This window comes from Anomaloglossus baeobatrachus, chromosome 5, assembly GCF_048569485.1.
Source record: "Anomaloglossus baeobatrachus isolate aAnoBae1 chromosome 5, aAnoBae1.hap1, whole genome shotgun sequence".
NCBI lineage: Eukaryota > Metazoa > Chordata > Amphibia > Anura > Aromobatidae > Anomaloglossus > Anomaloglossus baeobatrachus.
The window spans coordinates 62,647,059-62,669,384 of NC_134357.1; the positions used below are offsets into that span (position 1 = coordinate 62,647,059).

Consider the following 22,326-nt stretch of genomic DNA (forward strand, 5'->3'; position numbering starts at 1 on the left):
TATCTAATATATAAACCTGTGTGTGTGTGTGTGTGTGTGTGTGTATGTCCGGGATTGGCATCTGCACCGTCGCAGCTACAGCCACAAAATTTTGCACACTCACACGTCTGGACCCTGATAGCGTCATAGGCTATGTTTTGAGGGGAAATTTTAACCCCGCGCTTTACAGTTATTCACCAAAAAACCTGCATTCATTAAAGCAAATGGAGCTGGGAGCCACAGTGCAGCCAGAACTTCAGAAGAATGCGCAGCCATGCCCTTATATGGAATGTTGGCATGTCACAATGCAGAGACAGACACAGACAGGGAAAGAGGCAGACACAGACAGGGTAAGAAACAGACATAGACAGGGTAAGAGACAGACAGACAAAGAGACAGACAGGGAAAGAGAGGAAAAAAGAGAGACAGGTTAAGAGACAGACACAGACAGGTAAAGATACAGACACAGACAAAGAGACAGAGACAGACACAGGGAAAAAGACAGACAGGGAAAGAGAGGGAAAGAGACAGACAGGGAAAGAGAGGGAAAGAGAGAGACAGGTTAAGAGACAGACACAGACAGGTAAAGAGACAGACAAAGAGACAGACACAGGGAAAGAGACAGAGGGAAAGAGACAGAGAGGGAAAGAGAGGGACTGAGACAGACAGGGAAAGAAACAGACAGCGAAAGTGACAGAGATAGATAGACAGACAGGGAAAGAGATTGAGACAGACGGAGAAAGAGACAGAGACAGTCAGAGACAGACAGGGAAAGAGACAGACAGACAAAGAGATAGATAGAGACAGAGAGATATATACAGAGGGGGAGACAGACAGAGAATGGGAGAGAAACAGAGAGACAGTTACTATCCCGGGCAGCGGATATTGTGTGCAGAATACATTTTTGTTAATACATTCTATTTTGTTAACAACAGTTATTAACCCGGGCGAAGCGTACAGCTAGTTTATTAATATTATTTTGGAGTATATACGATGCGTTGATCGCATGTTATTACATATTTTTTTGTTGCTGCAGAGGCCGAAAGACTGTAATTCTGGCAAATTTATCTTTTCTCTCATTACGCTGTTTACCGATCAAATTAATTTACAAATGCAGCAGTACCAAATATGTGTATGTTTTATTATTTGTAAAAGGAGGGTAACTTGAACTTTTAAAAACATTTTTTTCCCACTTTGTACTGCATTTAATAGTCCCGTTAGGGGACTTGAACTTAAAATACTCTGATCACTTGTTCTATATACAACAGTGCCACAGCCGATGAGGGCTCAGAAGACCGTGCCCCCTGCCCAGAGAGCATTGAATGTGTGAAGCCCCGCAGGTGTTGTGTCGGTGCGTTACCTTCAGGGACTCCACGTTGCTGGATCTCCGTCACTGGTAGGAAATCTTCTGTTTTGATCGTGACGCCACTCTCAGTATTGCGGTCAGTGGGGACCGCCACTGCAGGTTAGGGGACGCCTGGGGCTGATGGTGGGTGCAGTCGGATGTAGTAGCCTCCTGAGAGTGAGGCAAGCCCCAGGGCCCTGTATAGGTGCGTAGTACCACAAGTCGCAGAATGACCACACAGGCAGGATGTCTTTTAGGGTTTTTACTCACATTAGATGGCAGGGTGAGTAACCCGGGCGTAGCTGGGGTGAACCAGGTGGGAACCAGGTATCCTTCAGGCTGACTTTATGAGGGTGACTACTGACTCGCCTTCCTTAGCCCTTGGTGGTTTGGGGTGACCCCGACTTTTAGTCCCTATGGGGGTCACCCAGGGAAGATGCTGCAGCCTCTCTCTCCCCTTCGTTCGCCGTATGCTTGTTCCCCGGACCAGGCCACTCCAGCTGCTTGCCTCCTGTGACCTATGGGCCCTCACTGTGGTTACGTGGCTGCGGCTTTTGTGGTGTTGTGGTGTGGGCTTTGAGAGCCCCACGCCGGCAGGTTTAGCAGGGAAAGGTGGATCTATCCTCGCTTCGGGATCTGCCGCCCGGTTGGGCCTGGTGCTCTCTAGCAGTCTCCTTACTTCCCACTCCGTTGCACTCCCTAGCTGAAGCTGGCTTTCAGGTAGCACTCCTAGTTGACCGTTCTCCCCCGTCTGTAGCCACTGCGCGGACGCTGTCAGATTGCACAGCTCCAGGGATCTGCTCCTCACTTGAGCTCCCTGGACTCTACACTGAACTGGCTCACTGCTCCTCCTCTCCTGTTCTTGCCTACGCCACCTAGCAACCAGACTCTCCACCACACCCCTTGAGAGGAGATGGAGGCTCTACCCCCTCCACTATTCCAGTGAAGGTGAAGGCTTGCCCCCTCCTGGGATCCCCAGGGGTCCTCTCATGGGTACATGTGTGAGACCTGATCACTATGCGCCTGTGTTCCACACCCCGGTCAGCCTTCTGGATTACCTGTATTGTACTGTCCCCAGCATGGGTGCAGTACTCAGTGGTGCCTGACCAGGTCAGGGGCGCCACATTCCCCCTTAGTTATCACCAGCACGTCCTCGGGCTGCAAGACAACATTTTAAAATGCATAAAACATTAAAACATGTAAAACATTTTTAAAACCACCAGGTATCAGACATCACCACCCTCCACCCACAAGTCCGTTAACCCACCCAAAACCCTCTCAGGAGGCAGGTCACCGGTCCTGTTGGTAACCAGGTCTGGGCCATCCGTTTCCCCAGACCTTTCCTCCAATCTTCCTCTCCCGTTGGCCGCGACTTCAGCCACTTCTGGCAGGATGTAGAGGCGGCTTACATGGGCTGGTGGTTTCAGGGTATACCTGGCCTGGTGGATCCGCGCCTTCAGCCTCTTCTGGCAGGATGCAGAGGCGGCCTCCACAGTTGGTGCTGACCAGGTACCCTCTTTGTGGTGGTGAGCCAAGGCCCCATAAACAGGCGTGCTCTCTGGTCGCAAGTGAGCCAAGGCCCTATATACGGACGGACTCCTCCTGGTTGCAGACGAGCCAAGCCCCTAAACAGGCTGGCTCTGGTGGCGGTGCCACTGGTGTAACTATTTACACTGCGAGAGTTTGTGGCTATAGCAAGTTCATAGCCTTAAAGTTTATTTCTCACAATAGTTTTTGTGGGCACATGCTTAAACAATAACGTTGCAAACTTTTCAACTTGTCAAACTGGTCAAACTTTCGGTACTTCTTTCTTTACTTTACTCCTCGGTACCAGGGCTTTGGCCTATTGGGCTACGGCACCTGCTGTTTTCTTGCTCCTTGTCATCCTCTGAGGTAGTTTCATCTGTAGGCTCTTTGTCTTTTCTTTCTTGATCTTCATCTGTTCCCTTTTCTGCATCTGTTTCTTTATCTCTGTCTTTTCTTTCTTCTTTGGGACATGGTGCTACGTCTAAGGCATAGTAGCCCCTTTCTCCTTGATGCAAGGTGAACTGTACTGCGTCTCCAATTTTCAAATTTCTGCCTGAATGTCCTCTGGGCAGGTGGGCTTGAACATCTCTCCGATTCACAAATATGCCCTCTTTTATTCCTCTTGCTACAATAAAGCCGTATCCGCTTTTCAAATTGAAGTCCTCCACAACTCCTCTACAAAGGGGTCCTCTGACCTGGGCTTTGGATCTTCTCAGGGCTCGTTTTTCTTGCAGGTCTCTGGCTGTGACTTCTCTCTGCTCTGGAGACTGTGGTGTTGGAGGATACTTTGTTCTGCTGCGCCGTGTCTTGCGGGCTGGGTTCATGCCTGCGGGCTCCCAGGTGAGGTCTTTGGGCTGATCTTCGTCAGCAGACGGGGTCAGGTCTTCCTCATCCCAGCGAGAATAGGGCAGCATCTCGGGCTCTGGGTATGGGTCCACTGCTGGTGGCACTGGAGTCGGAGTCAGCCCCTCAGCTTCCTGGCCTCCCCTCCCCCTTAGTTCTTCGCTGCACTCTGGTTGTGGCAGCGCTGGGGATGAGTGTTCTTCAGCTGGCCCAGGTGGTGGACTCTCCGGCGCAGCTGCAGGGGTTGCCTGAATCTCCTTGGGGGTATACGGAGGGAGCAGATACCGATCCACCATCTCTTGTGGGAACTGGGCCTCTAGGTCAGCCTTCAGCTTCCAGTATTCGGGGTCCTCTCCTATCAGGGTCTTCCTAGCAGGGACCTCTTTGGACTGGGGAGCGGTGTCTGCTCTGGCCTTGCAGGCCGGGGAAAATAGTGATGCAATCTCTTGGCGGGCCGCGCCCTGTATGGCGGCGGCCTGGTCTTGGCGGGCCGCGCCTGGCATGGCGGCGGCCTGGTCTTGGCGGGCCGCGCCTGGCATGGAGGCGGCCTGGATCAGTGTCGCTGTTGCAGGGGGCTCTGTGCAGGCTGGGCTGGACGTCGCTGCAGCGATCGGAGCTTGGCGGGCCGCACCTGGCGGGGTTGCGGCCTGGTTCAGCATCTCACTTGCGGCGCGGACGAGCGTCGCTGCTGCGGTGGGGTCTTGGCGGACTGGGCTCAGCAGGGTGGCAGCCTGGGTCAGTGTCACACCTGCGGCACGGATCAGTATCGCAGTGGTAGTCGGACCTTTGCGGGCCAGGCGGGGCATGGCTGCGGCGGCCTGGATTTGGCGGGCCGCATCTAGCGTGGCTGCGGCCTGGTTCGGTGGCGCCGCGCCGGGCGCCTCTTCTGGGACCGCGGGCGTGGCAGCAGGGGTCGGGGCACTTGCGCTGGCCGGGGCATCACTCGACTCACCCATCTGTGGCAGCATCGGGGTCTGCGTCGTCGCCGCTCGGTCTGGCATGCGTCGCGCGGCTCCCTCCTCGTAGGTCCGCACCGCCGCAGCCATCTCCAGGAGCTCCGTGCGTTCTTCCCTGAGCTGTCGCACAGTCCTGGCCTCCAGCTGGTCGCAGAAGATGGCAAGCTCCCGGCACCACCAGGCAGCAGAGCCTGGCTCTGGGTATCCACGTCTGGACTCCATTTCCTCTAGCACGCTACTGGCTTCTTCTCTGCTCCGCCGTCTCTGGACGCTTCCGCTTTCTTCATCAGCGAGGTCAGGACTCTGCAGGGGATCTCTGGGTAGCCACACCTCTTCGTGGGCGGTAACTTCTTCCAGCGCGGGCTGCTGTTGTTTTTCAGCGCGCTTTTCATGGTGGCAATATGGCGACGCTTCCAATTTTTCAAGCGGACCGCCCAGGCACATGGTCACCTGTCTGAACAGGTCTAGTCCTTATCCTGTTCGTGACGCCAGATGTGAAGCCCCGCAGGTGTTGTGTCGGTGTCGGTGCGTTACCTTCAGGGACTCCACGTTGCTGGATCTCCGTCACTGGTAGGAAATCTTCTGTTTTGATCGTGACGCCACTCTCAGTATTGCGGTCAGTGGGGACCGCCACTGCAGGTTAGGGGACGCCTGGGGCTGATGGTGGGTGCAGTCGGATGTAGTAGCCTCCTGAGAGTGAGGCAAGCCCCAGGGCCCTGTATAGGTGCGTAGTACCACAAGTCGCAGAATGACCACACAGGCAGGATGTCTTTTAGGGTTTTTACTCACATTAGATGGCAGGGTGAGTAACCCGGGCGTAGCTGGGGTGAACCAGGTGGGAACCAGGTATCCTTCAGGCTGACTTTATGAGGGTGACTACTGACTCGCCTTCCTTAGCCCTTGGTGGTTTGGGGTGACCCCGACTTTTAGTCCCTATGGGGGTCACCCAGGGAAGATGCTGCAGCCTCTCTCTCCCCTTCGTTCGCCGTATGCTTGTTCCCCGGACCAGGCCACTCCAGCTGCTTGCCTCCTGTGACCTATGGGCCCTCACTGTGGTTACGTGGCTGCGGCTTTTGTGGTGTTGTGGTGTGGGCTTTGAGAGCCCCACGCCGGCAGGTTTAGCAGGGAAAGGTGGATCTATCCTCGCTTCGGGATCTGCCGCCCGGTTGGGCCTGGTGCTCTCTAGCAGTCTCCTTACTTCCCACTCCGTTGCACTCCCTAGCTGAAGCTGGCTTTCAGGTAGCACTCCTAGTTGACCGTTCTCCCCCGTCTGTAGCCACTGCGCGGACGCTGTCAGATTGCACAGCTCCAGGGATCTGCTCCTCACTTGAGCTCCCTGGACTCTACACTGAACTGGCTCACTGCTCCTCCTCTCCTGTTCTTGCCTACGCCACCTAGCAACCAGACTCTCCACCACACCCCTTGAGAGGAGATGGAGGCTCTACCCCCTCCACTATTCCAGTGAAGGTGAAGGCTTGCCCCCTCCTGGGATCCCCAGGGGTCCTCTCATGGGTACATGTGTGAGACCTGATCACTATGCGCCTGTGTTCCACACCCCGGTCAGCCTTCTGGATTACCTGTATTGTACTGTCCCCAGCATGGGTGCAGTACTCAGTGGTGCCTGACCAGGTCAGGGGCGCCACAAATGCTGTTGTCAGAGATTGACAGTGGTATTTAACAGGTTAGCAGCTACGAATGAAGCTGCGGGTGTCAGAGGCAGATGAAGGCTGAATGATTAGCACGTCTCGGGTCATAAGGGGGTTAAGGTATTTTATTATTTATCATTTCTCCACTGTATCTGCATTTATATCTCACTTATATAATTTTTTACTTTTAATTACATTTTGATTTCCATTAATTTCATTTGAAATTTAGTGTTGCCATTTCTGTGTGCAGCTCTACCATTACTCCCCAGCAGCACGCCTGCTGACTTGGGGTCATATTTGATTCAGATCTGTCCTTCACTCCTCACATTCGATCACTCGCTCTCTCATGTGATCTCCACTTCAACTTCATCAGGTTCACCATATTTCCTTCTTCCGAGAATCTTAACCATTTAGCTCTATGGATGCAATAAGGCCCGGACATATGTCCACCACTAGTGGCATGTAACAAATAGGGAACCATCGCCACACAATCCTTCATGACACCTTGGGACCTCACACCCGCATTCCATTCACAAAATTTGGGGGTTCGCTCGTGAAGGCATTCGGTATTGGGCAGCAATCACACGAGCAACGTTTTAGCCATGCGCACATAACTTCTGAATATTCTGCATCGATTTGACAGCACATGTGCGCTTCAAATCGCTGCAGAAACACTGCATCATGGATGACGTTTTTTTGTAGAAAAAAGCCGATTTCATGCGATATGGCTGCTGCCCCCACCATAGACAGAGCGGGAGCTGCATCCATAGCGCACAGAATAATTGATATGCTTATTTTATGAACTCACGGATTTGGGTAAAAATTTTGGCATCCAAATCGCTGCGTTCATAAAAGTATCGTATTGTGCGCACGTCTCATGCACAATCTACATAGATTGTGCAGGGGACGCAGGACGCATGCATTTACGCTGCAGTGCAATACGCAACGTAAATGCATGCAATTACGCAACGTGGACATGAGCCCACAATGTGGAATGAGTATGGGTAAATGTACACAGGGAGTGGAATAATGGAATGCTGCTAATGGGAGTTTTCTATAAGCCTCCCAACATAGCTGAAGAGGGTGAAATGCTGCAACAAATTAAAAATCAAAAAACAAAAAAAAAATGAGCCGGAGCGTGAGTTGGTACACATGCATGTTATAAGCACATGATCACACTGGCCATGAAGCAAAGAAAACCCAAAATAAAAATAATATGAATAATATGAAATATGTTCATATTATTCTTATTTTGGGTTTTCTTAAATTAAAAATGCAGCAAATCGGATCCTCATTATGGGGGATTTTAACTATCCAGATATTTAATAGAAGTAGAATCTTCTGGTTGTGCTTAAGGGGTACTTTGCACGCTGCGACATCGCAAGCCGATGCTTGCGATGCCGAGCTCGATAGTACCCGCCCCCGTCGCAGCAGCGATATCTTGTGATTGCTGCCGTAGTGAACATTATCACTACGGCAGCTTCACACGCATTTACCTGCCCTGCGTCGTCGCTCTGGCCGGCGACCCGCCTCCTTCCTAAGGAAGCGGGTCGTGCGGCGTCACAGCGACGTCACACAGCAGGCAGCCAGTAGCAGCGGATGGGCGGAGATGAGCAGGATGTAAACATCCCGCCCACCTCCTTCCTTCCGCATTGCAGCCGGGACGCAGGTAGGAGATGTTTCTCGCTCCTGCGGCTTCATACACAGCGATGTGTTCTGCCGCAGGAACGAGGAACAACATCGTACCTGCAGCGACATTATGAAAATGTCGGACCCTACACTGATGATACGATAACGACGCTTTTGCGCTCGTTAATCGTATCAAAAAGGATTTGCACACTACGATATCGACTGCGACGCCGGATGTGCGTCACTTTCGATTTGACCCCACCGACATCGCACGTGCGATGTTCTAGTGTGCAAAGCCCGCCTAAAGCTGCAAGTTTATCCACAGTTGAAGACAATTACCTCTCAGATGGTAGATGAACTATCAAGGGGATATAACTTGCTAGATCTGGTCCTGTCAAATAAACGATAATAATAATATTTATTCAATTATAAAGCGCTATTAATTCTACAGCATTTACATACATTGGCAACACTGTCCCCATTGGGGCTCACAATCTAGGTCCCTATCAGTATGTTTTTTGAGTGTGGGAGGAAACTGGAGAACCTGGAGGAAACCCACGCAAACACGGGGAGAACATACAAACTCCTTGCAGATGTTGTCCTTGGTGGGATTTAAACCCAGAACCTCAGCGCTGCAAGACTGCAGTGCTAACCACTGAGCCGCTCTCCAGATACAATTTCAGATTTACAGGTCAAGGAGGATTTGGGCAGCACCAACCATAATATCGTAAGTTTCAATGTAATATTCAATAACATATTTCAAAGGGGAAATGCAAAACCCTGGAACTTTAGAAAAGCTGATTTCAACCCATTAATGCAAAAGCTTATTCGTAGACTGATACCATGTCATAGTAACTGGGGCATCTTTAAAGATGTATTACTGGAACCCTGTAAAACCATCATACTCTCGGGAAATAAAATGTTCAGAAATAAAAATAAACTGTGACGACATGAACTCTGTTAGTGCCTAGCATGGGTTAAGTTTCTTAAAATTCAGCCAAACATGATGATTGTTTGTTTATAAACAGGGGATAAGCCCCTCATTGTTTCTACAAGACTCTTAGGGGTGCTTCACACACAGCGAGATCGCTGCTGAGATCGCTGCTGAGTCACGGTTTTTGTGACCTCATTAGCGATCTCGCTGTGTGTGACACTGAGCAGCGATCTGGCCCCTGCTGTGAGATCGCTGCTCGTTACACACAGCCCTGGTTCGTTTTTTTATTGTTGCTCTCCCGCTGTGACGCACAGATCGCTGTGTGTGACAGCGAGAGAGCGACAAATGAAGCGAGCAGGGAGCAGGAGTGGGCATCTGGCATCTGCGGTAAGCTGTAACCAGGGTAAACATCGGGTAACAAAGGTGGTTACCCGATATTTACCTTCGTTACGCTGCCAGCGTCGGCTCCCAGCTCTCTGCACATGTAGCTGCAGTACACATCGGGTTAATTAACCCGATGTGTACTGTAGCTAGGAGAGCAAGGAGCCAGCGATAAGCAGTGTGCGCGGCTCCCTGCTCTCTGCACATGTAGCAACGTTATGATCGCTGCTGCGTCGCTGTGTTTGACAGCTAAGCAGCGATCATAACAGCGACTTACAAGGTCGCTGTTACGTCACAGAAAATGGTGACGTAACAGCGACGTCGTTGTCGCTGTCGCTATGTGTGAACCCAGCCTTAGGAATCTAGTGTTAAAGTTCTTGTTGACTCATGTAATTGCCTTAGCTAGTGAAGGTCAGATACCTAGACAAATCAATTATGTGAACCTCCTATTGTATTACTATGTATATTGCTAGATGTGATGTAACTAAGGGTACCTTCACACTTTAGCGATGCAGCAGCGATCCGACCAGCGATCTGACCTGGTCAGGATCGCTGCTGCATCGCTACATGGTCGCTGGTGAGCTGTCAAACAGGCAGATCTCACCAGCGACCAGTGAACAGCCCCCAGCCAGCAGCGACGTGCAAGCGACGCTGCGCTTGCACGGAGCTGCCGTCTGGAAGCTGCGGAGACTGGTAACTAAGGTAAACATCGGGTATGGTTACCCGATGTTTACATTAGTTACCAGCGCACAGCTGTGTGTGCAGGGAGCAGGGAGCCGCGCACACTGAGCGCTGGCTCCTTGCTCTCCTACCATAGCTACAGTACACATCGGGTTAATTAACCCGATGTGTAATGCAGCTACATGTTCAGAGAGCAGGGAGCCGCGCACACTGCTTAGCGCTGGCTCCTTGCTCTCCTAGCTGCTGTACACATCGGGTTAATTAACCCGATGTGTACAGCAGCTACATGTGCAGAGAGCCGGAGCCGGCAGCACAGGCAGCGTGAGAGCTGCAGAGGCTCGTAACTAAGGTAAATATCGGGTAACCACCTTGGTTACCCGATGTTTATCTTGGATACAGCTTACCTCAGCTGTCAGATGCCGGCTCCTGCTCGCTTCATTTGTCGCTCTCTCGCTGTCACACACAGCGATCTGTGTGTCACAGCGGGAGAGCGGCTTTGAAGAAAACGAACCAGGGCTGTGTGTAACGAGCAGCGATCTCGCAGCAGGGGCCAGATCGCTGCTCATTGTCACACACAGCGAGATCGCTAATGAGGTCACTGCTGCGTCACAAAAAGCGTGACTCAGCAGCGATCTCGGCAGCGAGCTCGCTGTGTGTGAAGCACCCCTTAGCTGTCTCTCCCTCGTCTCTGCCAGAGACCATTACTACTAGGGATATTTTGTATACAGCTTGAAATCTAGCCAATAAGAGCCCAGTCTTATCCACCAATTGTGAAGACCCCAATGGTCTGAATGGAGAGCTCAGGGGTATAAGAAGGACTGTCCATTGCCCAGCTAGACTTTTGCTACACAATACCAATGATCTGCAGATCCGATTGGCAAGCCATAACCGATCTTGGATTATAATACTACATGGACTTCATCATCGAATGCAAGGATTCGTCTGAGATATCAAGGACTACCTAAGGAAGGAATCCAGCTTGGGACAATCTCGTCACCTGACTACAGGCTTTGCAGCCCTCAGCCAGCTTCCTAAATCTGGCGTCATTCCATTCTCGGTGGGTGCCTGCCGAAAGCGGGGTGCTGCTGATTTGGAGAAAGTAGCTCTGGAAGCTCTGAGGCACGGACAATCTAATCCCTAGTGAGCCAGCGGAAGGGTGAAGAACTGTTGCCGGTTACATTCTGTGGTTTTGCTGGTTATGTGCTATGTGCCGTTAATTGTTTGGGGATCCAATAAAATATTAATATTGTGATTCCCTCATCCTGCATTGTCTGAGTAGTGTTCCGCCCACGGTTAAGGAGGTCGGGCGTTCAGTTGGGGTGAGCCCTGGACCATGCTGTCTTTCTAAAGGCGGCCGGGTCAGCACCCACTGACCCCCATGTCTCCATATAAACTACTATGGATAAATAAGATAGTACAACATATAATATGACAAAAACAAAAGGCATTGAAAACATATAAACAAAACATATAAACAAAAAAACTAAAAGTTCAAATCACCCCCATTCGCCCCATTGAAAATTAAAGGGTTAAGAAAAAAACATAAACGTATTTGGTATCGCCGCTTTCAGAAATGCCCAGCCTATGAAAATATAAATCTATCAAAACATAAAATCAATTATTTTGATCGATTGTTGCAAATTTTGTGCAAAATGTAATAACAGGTGATCAAAGTGTAGCATCTGCACAAAAATGGCAGCATTAAAAACATCAGCTCGAGACACAAAAACTAAGCCACAACTGAGCCCCATATCCCAAAAAAATGAGAACACTATGGGTCGCGGAAAATGGCACCAAAAGTGTGCCCCTTTTTTGGGACATACTGATGATTTTTTTTAACCTTCAGGTAAAAGTAAGCCTATACATATTTGGTGTCTACAAACTCATACCAACCTGAGGCATCACACCGACACATCAGTTTTCCTATATAGTGAACACTGTGAATAAAATACGACCAAAATAATAGTGCAATCACATTTTTTTTTGCCATTTTCCAGTACACTATATGGTAAAACTTATGGTTTCATTTAAAAGTACAAAAAAACAAGCCCTCATATGGCAAGATTGACGGAAAAATAAAAACGTTATGGCTCTCGGAAGAAGGGGAGCAAAAAAAAAAAAAAACAATAAGTGGAAAATCGGTAGGGGGTGAAGAGGTTAGAATAAATCCACTAAAAATTGTATAAGTACATCAATGCCAAGAAAAAAAAATGGTATTGGTCAATTAAAAGAGGATAACAAAATACTTAGAGGACAAAGAAAATACTGAGATATTAAACAGGCACTTTCCATCCATGTTCACCAATTAACTGACTTTTCCAGAAATCATTCATCAAGGCATAAATTAACGTTCCCCATCTGTTATAACTAGTTTTAACACAAGTGGAACTACGCCTGCGTCTGAGCAAATTAAACATTGATAAATTCCCCAAGCTGGATGGCATTCAACCATGTATCTTGAGGGAATTGAGCTCAGTAATTGACAGACCACTGTATCTCATCTTCTTATACTTTCTTGTAACAGGCTTGGTGTCACAGGATTGGAGGATGGCTGACATGGTGCCAATATTTAAGGTAAGAAGATGGATCCAGGCAACTACTGTCTGGTAAGTCTGACATCAGTGGTGTGCAAAGTTTTGGAGGGAATTATAATCTGCAGAAATATCTTGCAGATAATAATATAATAACTGAGAGACAGCATGGACTCATGAAAGATAAGTCGTGTCTAACCAACATTTTGGTTTTCTATTAGGAGGTAAGTGCAAATCTGGATATTGGTAATGCAGCTGATGTGATTTATCTGGACTTTACAAAGGTGTTTGATCCTGTGCCACATAATCGCCTTATACTAAAGCTCCAGAAGCAAGGACTAGGGGAAACTATATGCAACTGGGTAAGGAAATGGCTAGAGGATAGGAAACAAAGAGTCGTCATAAATGGTACATTCTCTAAATGGGTTATAGTCAGCAGAGGGGACCACAGGGATCTGTACTAGGACTGATTCTTTTTAATCTCTTTATCAATGACCTTGTGGATGGGATTGATAGTAAAGTTTCAGTCTTTGCTGATGACACCAAACTATGTAGGATATTAAAAACTGACCTCGAAAGTACAATATTACAAAACAATCTGGATATGATGTCGAAATGGGCAGACACTTGGCAAATGAGATTTAACTCGGTACTACTGAACAGGAGAAAGACTAAGGGATTCTGGTTACAAGTAAGCTGAGCAGTAGCACTCAATGTCCAGCAGTAGCTGCAAAAGCAAACAAAATTTTAGGGTATATAACGAGATTAGATCCCATGATCCCAATGTATTTGTGAAGGATGTGTCATGGGTGACAGACAGTCCTGTGGTGTCCAGCTATAGAAGGTCACAGTGTTTGGCTGCGCAAACTGCTCCCTGACCTCCTATCATTCCTGCTTGGTTTTCATCCCTTTCCCTTTAGGACCCTGTGGTGTTGTTTAGCCTGCCAGCTGTAGTTCATCAGTGCTTTCCTTGCCTATATATACCTTCACTTCTTATCACTCAGTGCTGGTGATATTTTATACATCTTTATCAAGCCTTCAGTGCAAGCAGGCGGCTTGCATTCTTCTGGGAGAATCTTGGAGGTTGTTGCAGCTTCTCTCCCTGAGCCTACTAGATATAAGGTGTATGTGGTTTTCCCTTGTTTGTTATCCCTGTGTGTCCTTTAGTGATTAGTGGGGTTGATGAAGAGCTCATCCCATCCACTCCCTACCTAGGGCTCAGATCAGGGTCAACCTAGGCTCAGGTATCCTGCTCAGCATATAGGTGCGGAACCTATTTAGGGTGGTGAGAGATCCCAGGACCCGGGGGTAGGCTTGGTCAGTGGTCACCATTTCCCCCTTCCCTAGACACAGGGTTTCCCTTCCCTCTTGCTGTTCACTTGGCACTTCCCCATACCTAGTGTGACATTATTGTTACCACTGTATAAATCACTTCTAAGGCCACTTCTAGAACATGGGATCCATTTTTGCACTCTACATATTAAAAACGATATTCAGAAGCTATAGTCAGATCAAAGGTGGGCAACTAGATTAGAACAACGAATGGAAGGCCTCCCATATGAAGAGAGGTTGGAAAAGTTAGATATGTTTAGCTTAGAAAAAAAGACGTTCCAGAGGAGATCTCATTTACATGTACAAATACATGCGTGAACAATACAAAGAACTGGTACGTAAAATGTAGAAACACAATGGAGTTTTTTAAAGAGCTTTTTATTCAAGATATAAAAAGAACACCACAACCATGTGTGTGTGGAAACATGTAGACAATTTACAAGGCTAACAAAGAAAAACCTCACTAGTGGAGATCCAGATATCCATCTTACAGCTTGCATGGGATTTCATATACATAGAAAACTACCAGAGTGGATAGGTTATAACATGCAAGCTCAAAAATTACCCCCAAAGGACTAATAAGTCTGGTATGCATGTAGCTTAGGAGAACCTAATTACCGGTGACGAAACCGTCATGCCCAGCAACAGATAATGAATACATACCCAGGAAGACTTGAACCGATGGGGGATATCCCGGATCACAGGCCCGACGCGCGTTTCGGCTACCTTTCTCAAGGGCCGCCACACGTTGTGTCTGAGCCGCCTGTGCTCCCTTATATACCCCATAGGTTGACATCCATCCGCCCACCTGCAGCGCTGTCATTGCGCTCACCTGCGGTGGAATCCGGGACTTAGTATCTCCACGCAAGCACACGGCGGCAAGTAGCAGACATCCCACGCATGCGCTGGAGGGAACCCCCATGACGTCATTAACGCATGCGTGGTATTGCAGAAGATGCCGCCGGGTGTATGCACCCGGAAATTCCACCTGCAGAGCGAGCGCTGGTGCGTCACAGGAGAGGCGGATTAGAGGCTGGACTAGTAGCTGTGATCGGGCATGGAGAAGCGGCATCTATAGTAAAGTGTATATCTCATCCGTCCATCTATATTCCTAACAAAAGATGACATCTCACACATCCCTGGTGGAGGTATGAAGTACATCAATCAGACAGTCTCATGAAAAGTATCTATATATATAATTGCCTTATTCTGTCTGTCTGTCTGTCATGCTCCGAAATTGTGTCCTTACGGTGACACAAAGCTGATTGGCCGCTGGGCTCGCCATGGCCCCGCCCCCCACACGGATTGGCCTCTCGCCCCGGCTCTCTGCAGGCCCCGCCCCCCTCATGCAATGCACGCTCGCTCTGGCCCAACTGACACGGAGCTCCGATTCCCAGGTGAGTACACACACACACACACACATCAGATCACACTCACTCTCACACTCACTCTCACACATCACATCCACACACTCACAACATCCTGGGATATCGCTTGCTTCTACACCGGCTCCGTCAGGATCCCAGCAGCGCCAGACATAACCTTGCGATGCTGGGATCTTGACGGAGGCCGTGAACGCTGGTAACCATTATACACATCGGGTAACTAAGGTCCCTTAGTTGCCCGATGTGTATCATAGTTACCAGTGTACACCGGCTCACACTCACTCTCACACACACATCACACACACATCACATCGCATCCACACATCAAGGTCCTGCAGCGGCGGAACATACACACACGCACACACACACATAACAGCACACACACACACAAATCAGATCACACTCACCCTCACCCTCTCACACACATCACATCGCATCCACATACTCACAACATCCTGGGATATCGCTTGCTTCTCGGCGGCGATACTGTGCTGTGAGCTTCCAGGACCTGACGGAGGATCACATGGCCAGAAGCATGTGATATCTCCGGATGTTGTGAGTATCAGCGCGTATGTGCGATTTCGTCAGTGTCTGTGTGTGTGAGTGTATGCGATCGGGTGTGTGTGAGTGTATGCGATCGGGTGTGTGTGAGTGTATGCGATCGGGTGTGTGTGAGTGTATGCGATCGGGTGTGTGTGAGTGTATGCGATCGGGTGTGGGTGAGTGTATGCGATCGGTTGTGTGGGTGAGTGTATGCGATCGGTTGTGTGGGTGAGTGTATGCGATCGGTTGTGTGGGTGAGTGTATGCGATCGGTTGTGTGGGTGAGTGTATGCGATCGGTTGTGTGTGTGAGTGTATGCGATCGGGTGTGTGTGAGTGTCGGCAGAGGAGCACGGCGTGCTGGAGGAGGCTGGGAGCAGAGAGGCTGATCTTGGGGAAGGCTGGGAGGGGGAGGCTGATGCTAGGGGAGACTGGGAGGGGAAGGCTGATGCTGAAGGAGGCTGGGAGGAGAGAGGCTGATCCTGGGGAAGGCTGGGAAGGGGAGGCTGATGCTGAGGGAGGCTGGAAGGAGAGAGGCTGAGGCTGGAAGGAGAGAGGCTGATGCTGGGGAAGGCTGGAAGGAGAGAGGCTGAGGCTGGGAGGAGAGAGGCTGATGCTGTGGAAGGCTGATGCTGAGGGAGGCTGGGAGGGGAAAGCTGATGCTGGGGAAGGCTGGGAGGACGGAGGCTGGGAGGAGAGAGGCTGATCCTGGGGAAGGCTGGGAGAGGGAGGCTGATGCTGGGGGAGGCTGGAAGGAGAGAGGGTGATGCTGGGGGAGGCTGGAAGGAGAGAGGCTGATGCTGGGGGAGGCTGATGCTGGGGGAGGCTGGGAATACGGAGGCTGGGAGGAGAGAGGCTGATCCTGGGGAAGGCTGGGAGAGGGAGGCTGATGCTGGAGGAGGCTGGAAGGAGAGAGGCTGATGCTGGGGAGGCTAGAAGGAGAGAGGCTGATGCTGGGGGAGGCTGATGCTGGGGGAGGCTGGGAGGAGAGAGGCTGATGCTGGGGAAGGCTGGGAGGAGAGAGGCTGATGCTGGGGAAGGCTGGGAGGAGAGAGGCTGATGCTGGGGACAGAGAGGAGAGGCTGATGCTGGGATGAGAGAGGCTGATCCTGGGGCAGGCTGGGAGGGGAAGGCTGAGAGAAGAGAGGCTGATGCTGAGGGAGGCTGAGGCTGGGGTAGGCTGGGAGGAGAGAGGCTGATGCTAGGGACAGAAAAGGCTGATGCTGTGAGGAGAGAGGCTGATGCTGGGAGGAGAGAGGCTGATGCTGTGTGCAGAGAGGCTGATGCTGCGGGCAGAGAGGCTGATGCTGCGGGCAGAGAGGCTGATGCTGGTGCAGCATGGGGAATGGAGCACGATGGGGGGTGCGCAGCATGGGGGATGGAGCACGATGGGGAGTGCGCAGCATGGGGGATGGAGCACGTTTGGGAGTGCGCTGCATGGCGGATGGACCACGTTTGGGAGTGCGCAGCATGGAGGATGGAGCACGTTTGGCAGTGCGCAGCATGGCGGATGGACCATGTTTGGGAGTGAGCAGCATGGCGGATGGAGCACGTTTGGGAGTGCGCAGCATGGCGGATGGAGCACGTTTGGGAGTGCGCAGCATGGCGGATGGAGCACGTTTGGGAGTGCGCAGCATGGCGGATGGACCACGTTTGGGAGTGCGCAGCATAGCGGATGGACCACGTTTGGGAGTGCGCAGCATGGCGAATGGACCACGTTTGGGAGTGCGCAGCATGGCGGATGGACCACGTTTGGGAGTGCGCAGCATGGCGGATGGAGCACGTTTGGGAGTGCGCAGCATGGCGGATGGAGCACGTTTGGGAGTGCGCAGCATGCCGGATGGTGCACGATGGGGAGTGCGCAGTATGGCGGATGGAGCACGTTTGGGAGTGCGCAGCATGGCGGATGGAGCACGTTTGGGAGTGCGCAGCATGGCGGATGGAGCACGTTTGGGAGTGCGCAGCATGGCGGGTGGAGCACGTTTGGGAGTGCGCAGCATGGCGGGTGGAGCACGTTTGGGAGTGCACAGCATGGCGGATGGAGCATGATGGGGGTGCGCAGCATGGCGGATGGAGCACGTTTGGGAGTGCGCAGCATGGCGGATGGAGCACGTTTGGGAGTGTGCAGCATGGCGGATAGAGCACGATGGGGAGTGCGCAGCATGGCGGATGGAGCACGTTTGGGAGTGCGCAGCATGGGGGATGCAGCACGATGGGGAGTGCGCAGTATGGCGGATGGAGCACGTTTGGGAGTGCGCAGCATGGCGGATGGACCACGTTTGGGAGTGCGCAGCATGGCGGATGGAGCACGTTTGGGAATGCGCAGCATAGGAACCACAAACAACGCCCTACACAGACACCCACACACACACACAACGCTGCACACACACAACACCCAACACACAAACACCGCAGCACACACAAATATACGCACATACCGCACAACACACACATTGCTCAAAACATACCTCCCCCCAAAACACACCACACACACACAAACCGCACAACACACACACACACACACACAACGCTACAGACACACAGCGCTCCACAAACAACGCAACACACGCAACACACATACAACACCGCTCTCACCCCCCGCCACACCCAGAACATGTACAGCGCCCTACACAAACACTTGGTAACTACCGTACACACAACAACATCTATATATATATATATATAACAAAAATCATACATGAACTACACAATACGTAAATTCTAGAATACCCGATGCGTAGAATCGGGCCACCTTCTAGTCAATACATAAATATCCCATTCCATTAAGACAGAAGTCATGTCAATTTTCATAGGGATGATCGCAATACATAAATTCATATACCCATATGCCTCAATATATTGATCGGACCGTCCCATGGGAAATATCAATATGCAAACATCCCATTCCATTAAGACACAAACATGTCACTTTTTCATAAGGAGGATGGAGATATATAAATTCATGTAAACGTATACCTCAATATGTCAATCAGATGACCCCACAAAAAATATCAGTATATAAATATCCCATTTCATTAGGGCGAAGATCATATCAATTTTTCATAGGGAGGGCAGAGATACATAAATTCATATAACCATATACCTCAATATATTAATCAAATTTCCCCATGAGACCATCCGATCAATACACCGAGGCACACATACACGAATATCCCATTCCATTAAGACAAAAGTCATATCAATTTTCATAGTGATGATGGCAATACATAAATTCACATAACCATATGCCTCAATATACCGATCGGTATGGAATGGGATGTTTGCATATTGATATTCCTCATGAGACGGTCCGATCGGTATATTGAGGCATATGGTTATGTGAATTTATGTATTGCCATCATCACTATGAAAATTGATATGACTTTTGTCTTAATGGAATGGGATATTTGTGTATGTGTGCCTCGGTGTATTGATCGGATGGTCTCATGGGGAAATTTGATTAATATATTGAGGTATATGGTTATATGAATTTATGTATCTCTGCCCTCCCTATGAAAAATTGATATGATCTTCGTCCTAATGAAATGGGATATTTATATACTGATATTTTTTGTGGGGTCATCTGATTGACATATTGAGGTATACGTTTACATGAATTTATATATCTCCATCCTCCTTATGAAAAAGTGACATGTTTGTGTCTTAATGGAATGGGATGTTTGCATATTGATATTTCCCATGGGACAGTCCGATCAATATATTGAGGCATATGGGTATATGAATTTATGTATTGCTATCATCCCTATGAAAATTGACATGACTTCTGTCTTAATGGAATGGGATATTTATGTATTGATACTTTTCATGAGACTGTCTGATTGATGTACTTCATACCTCCACCAGGGATGTGTGAGATGTCATCTTTTGTTAGGAATATAGATGGACGGATGAGATATACACTTTACTATAGATGCCGCTTCTCCATGCCCGATCACAGCTACTAGTCCAGCCTCTAATCCGCCTCTCCTGTGACGCACCAGCGCTCGCTCTGCAGGTGGAATTTCCGGGTGCATACACCCGGCGGCATCTTCTGCAATACCACGCATGCGTTAATGACGTCATGGGGGTTCCCTCCAGCGCATGCGTGGGATGTCTGCTACTTGCCGCCGTGTGCTTGCGTGGAGATACTAAGTCCCGGATTCCACCGCAGGTGAGCGCAATGACAGCGCTGCAGGTGGGCGGATGGATGTCAACCTATGGGGTATATAAGGGAGCACAGGCGGCTCAGACACAACGTGTGGCGGCCCTTGAGAAAGGTAGCCGAAACGCGCGTCGGGCCTGTGATCCGGGATATCCCCCATCGGTTCAAGTCTTCCTGGGTATGTATTCATTATCTGTTGCTGGGCATGACGGTTTCGTCACCGGTAATTAGGTTCTCCTAAGCTACATGCATACCAGACTTATTAGTCCTTTGGGGGTAATTTTTGAGCTTGCATGTTATAACCTATCCACTCTGGTAGTTTTCTATGTATATGAAATCCCATGCAAGCTGTAAGATGGATATCTGGATCTCCACTAGTGAGGTTTTTCTTTGTTAGCCTTATAAATTGTCTACATGTTTCCACACACACATGGTTGTGGTGTTCTTTTTATATCTTGAATAAAAAGCTCTTTAAAAAACTCCATTGTGTTTCTACATTTTTTGGTCTAGTATTTAGGAGTTTATCCTATAATGGTAAAAGATTGGGGGTATTTTGTATTGTATTGGAGTATTTCTCCTGAGATATGTGTTATTACAATCCTCCTTTGTTCATGAAAACTGTTCAAAAAGAACTGGTACGTGACTTATTCCTTCCAAAGACAGTACTAAGGACCAGGGGGCACTCACTGCAAGTGGAAGAAAGACGATTCCGGCAGTTAAACAGGAAAGGGTTCTTTGCAGTTAGAGCAGTCAGATTGGGGAATGCCCTACCACAAGAGGTAGTAATGGCAAATACTATAACATACAACACACTACATTGTCGGTTATAGATGATTTAGTGACAAAAATGTAGAATTGGTGGAGTAAGGATGAAGGTGATGGACCTAGGTCTTTTTTCAACCTCTGTAACAATGCAAGAATAAAATGAGAAGCAAGTAAAAGCATATTTATTTCTCCGTACCTTGGTTTTATCAAACAGAGCGTGGTTATCCAGCATCATCTTTTTCTCCTGGGTAGCATATCTCCGTAAATCTCGCTCAAACTGCTGTTAAGGAAAAACAAAGAATACATTTCATTTTTCTTAAAGCTATTGTATGTCTTATCATCGGCGGTAATATGATGAGTTCCCAGCAAACAAATGTCAGCGAGTTTACAATTTCTCCTTTCAGAATATTAGGACGGGCGTATTAGGAAAGTGGTTTCGATTATAGATGGGCATATAAAATCGGCTTAAATACCTGATAAACTGTCTGAGCTCTGTATTAAAAATAATTGGCCTGCGAGGATTATCACTTGACAAGACCATGCGCCTCTTCACTCTTAATTTAGAACATTAAAGAGCAGCAATCTGAGGGGAACTGCAGTTATTTCATGCATTTTAATCCCATCTCATATCTACTTTATGCATTTCCTACAAGGCTTAGAAATAAATGAGAATGAATGAATGACGCTATTACTTGGCTAAATAAATATTTTTCATTATCGACTCTTCATTTGCATGTAAATTTCAATATTTAAAAGTGAACTATCAAGGAAATATTTGTTCTTGCATTTTTATTTTCTTTTGCAAATCTTGGAAGGAACACATTTAAAGGGACTGTCCATTTTCGGGGCCATTTTTTATTACATAAATAGTACATGTATTTGAGGCTAAAATTAGTTATTACCATTGGGTTTCATTAAAAATTACACCATTTGCTTTCTATAGCCTATATGTTGCACTGCATTCTGTTGGTGGCCGAATCAGTTGACCGAGAATCCATCAGTCAGCTCACCGTCACAGTCTGGTAAGGAGCTTCTTGTAGCCCTTTTATGTATTTTTCTAGGCTTCTCTCTGATTTGGTACAACAGACTAAATTTAACAGACTGTAAAAGCCAAAACAGTGGTAAACGTTTTATTATCTCAGTTGCATAAATTATTTTTAGCATCAAATATATACGTTTCAGTAAAAAAAAAGAAATACTCAAACTTCATGAACCATGCCTTTATGGATCTTTCTTTGGACTTTGGGGTCAGGGTCGGACTGGGATGCCTAGGGCCCAGCAGCGGAATTGACCCTAGGGACCCACATTATAGTTAACCATAAACTGTTTTATTACTTGTTCATTTTTCAGCCTTTCTCACTGGGGCACCATCTTGGCAACAGAAAAGGCCTTCCCCAATCAGTTACCAAGATGGAAGCTACAATTGTCTTGTTTGCTGAAGTATTAAAAGGAACCGGTCACCAGATTTGTCCCCCATAAGCTGTGGACACCACCAGTGAGCCCTTATATACAGAAACAAGGGGAATTCCAGCTCACCCAGTGGACATAATCAAGGACGGTGCACGGAAGGGAGGCCACTCCTAAGTCCAGTCACGAAAACAGATCCAGCATCCAGTCCAATTGGTAGAATAAAAATAATTACTCTTTATTGAATTTCCATTAAAATAGCCATTACTGAGGCTTGGTTCG

At 48.8% G+C, this 22,326-nt stretch overlaps 1 protein-coding gene across 1 annotated transcript in view; it reads right to left on the reverse strand.

The window, feature by feature from the left end:
- The window catches only part of DNTT (DNA nucleotidylexotransferase), a 599,319-nt gene that overhangs the window by 130,509 nt on the left and 446,484 nt on the right, over positions 1-22,326 (reverse strand). The window contains exon 10 of the mRNA XM_075352281.1: positions 20,834-20,917. Coding sequence (XP_075208396.1) covers positions 20,834-20,917 — 84 coding nt within the window. The remainder of the gene's footprint in view (positions 1-20,833; positions 20,918-22,326) is intronic.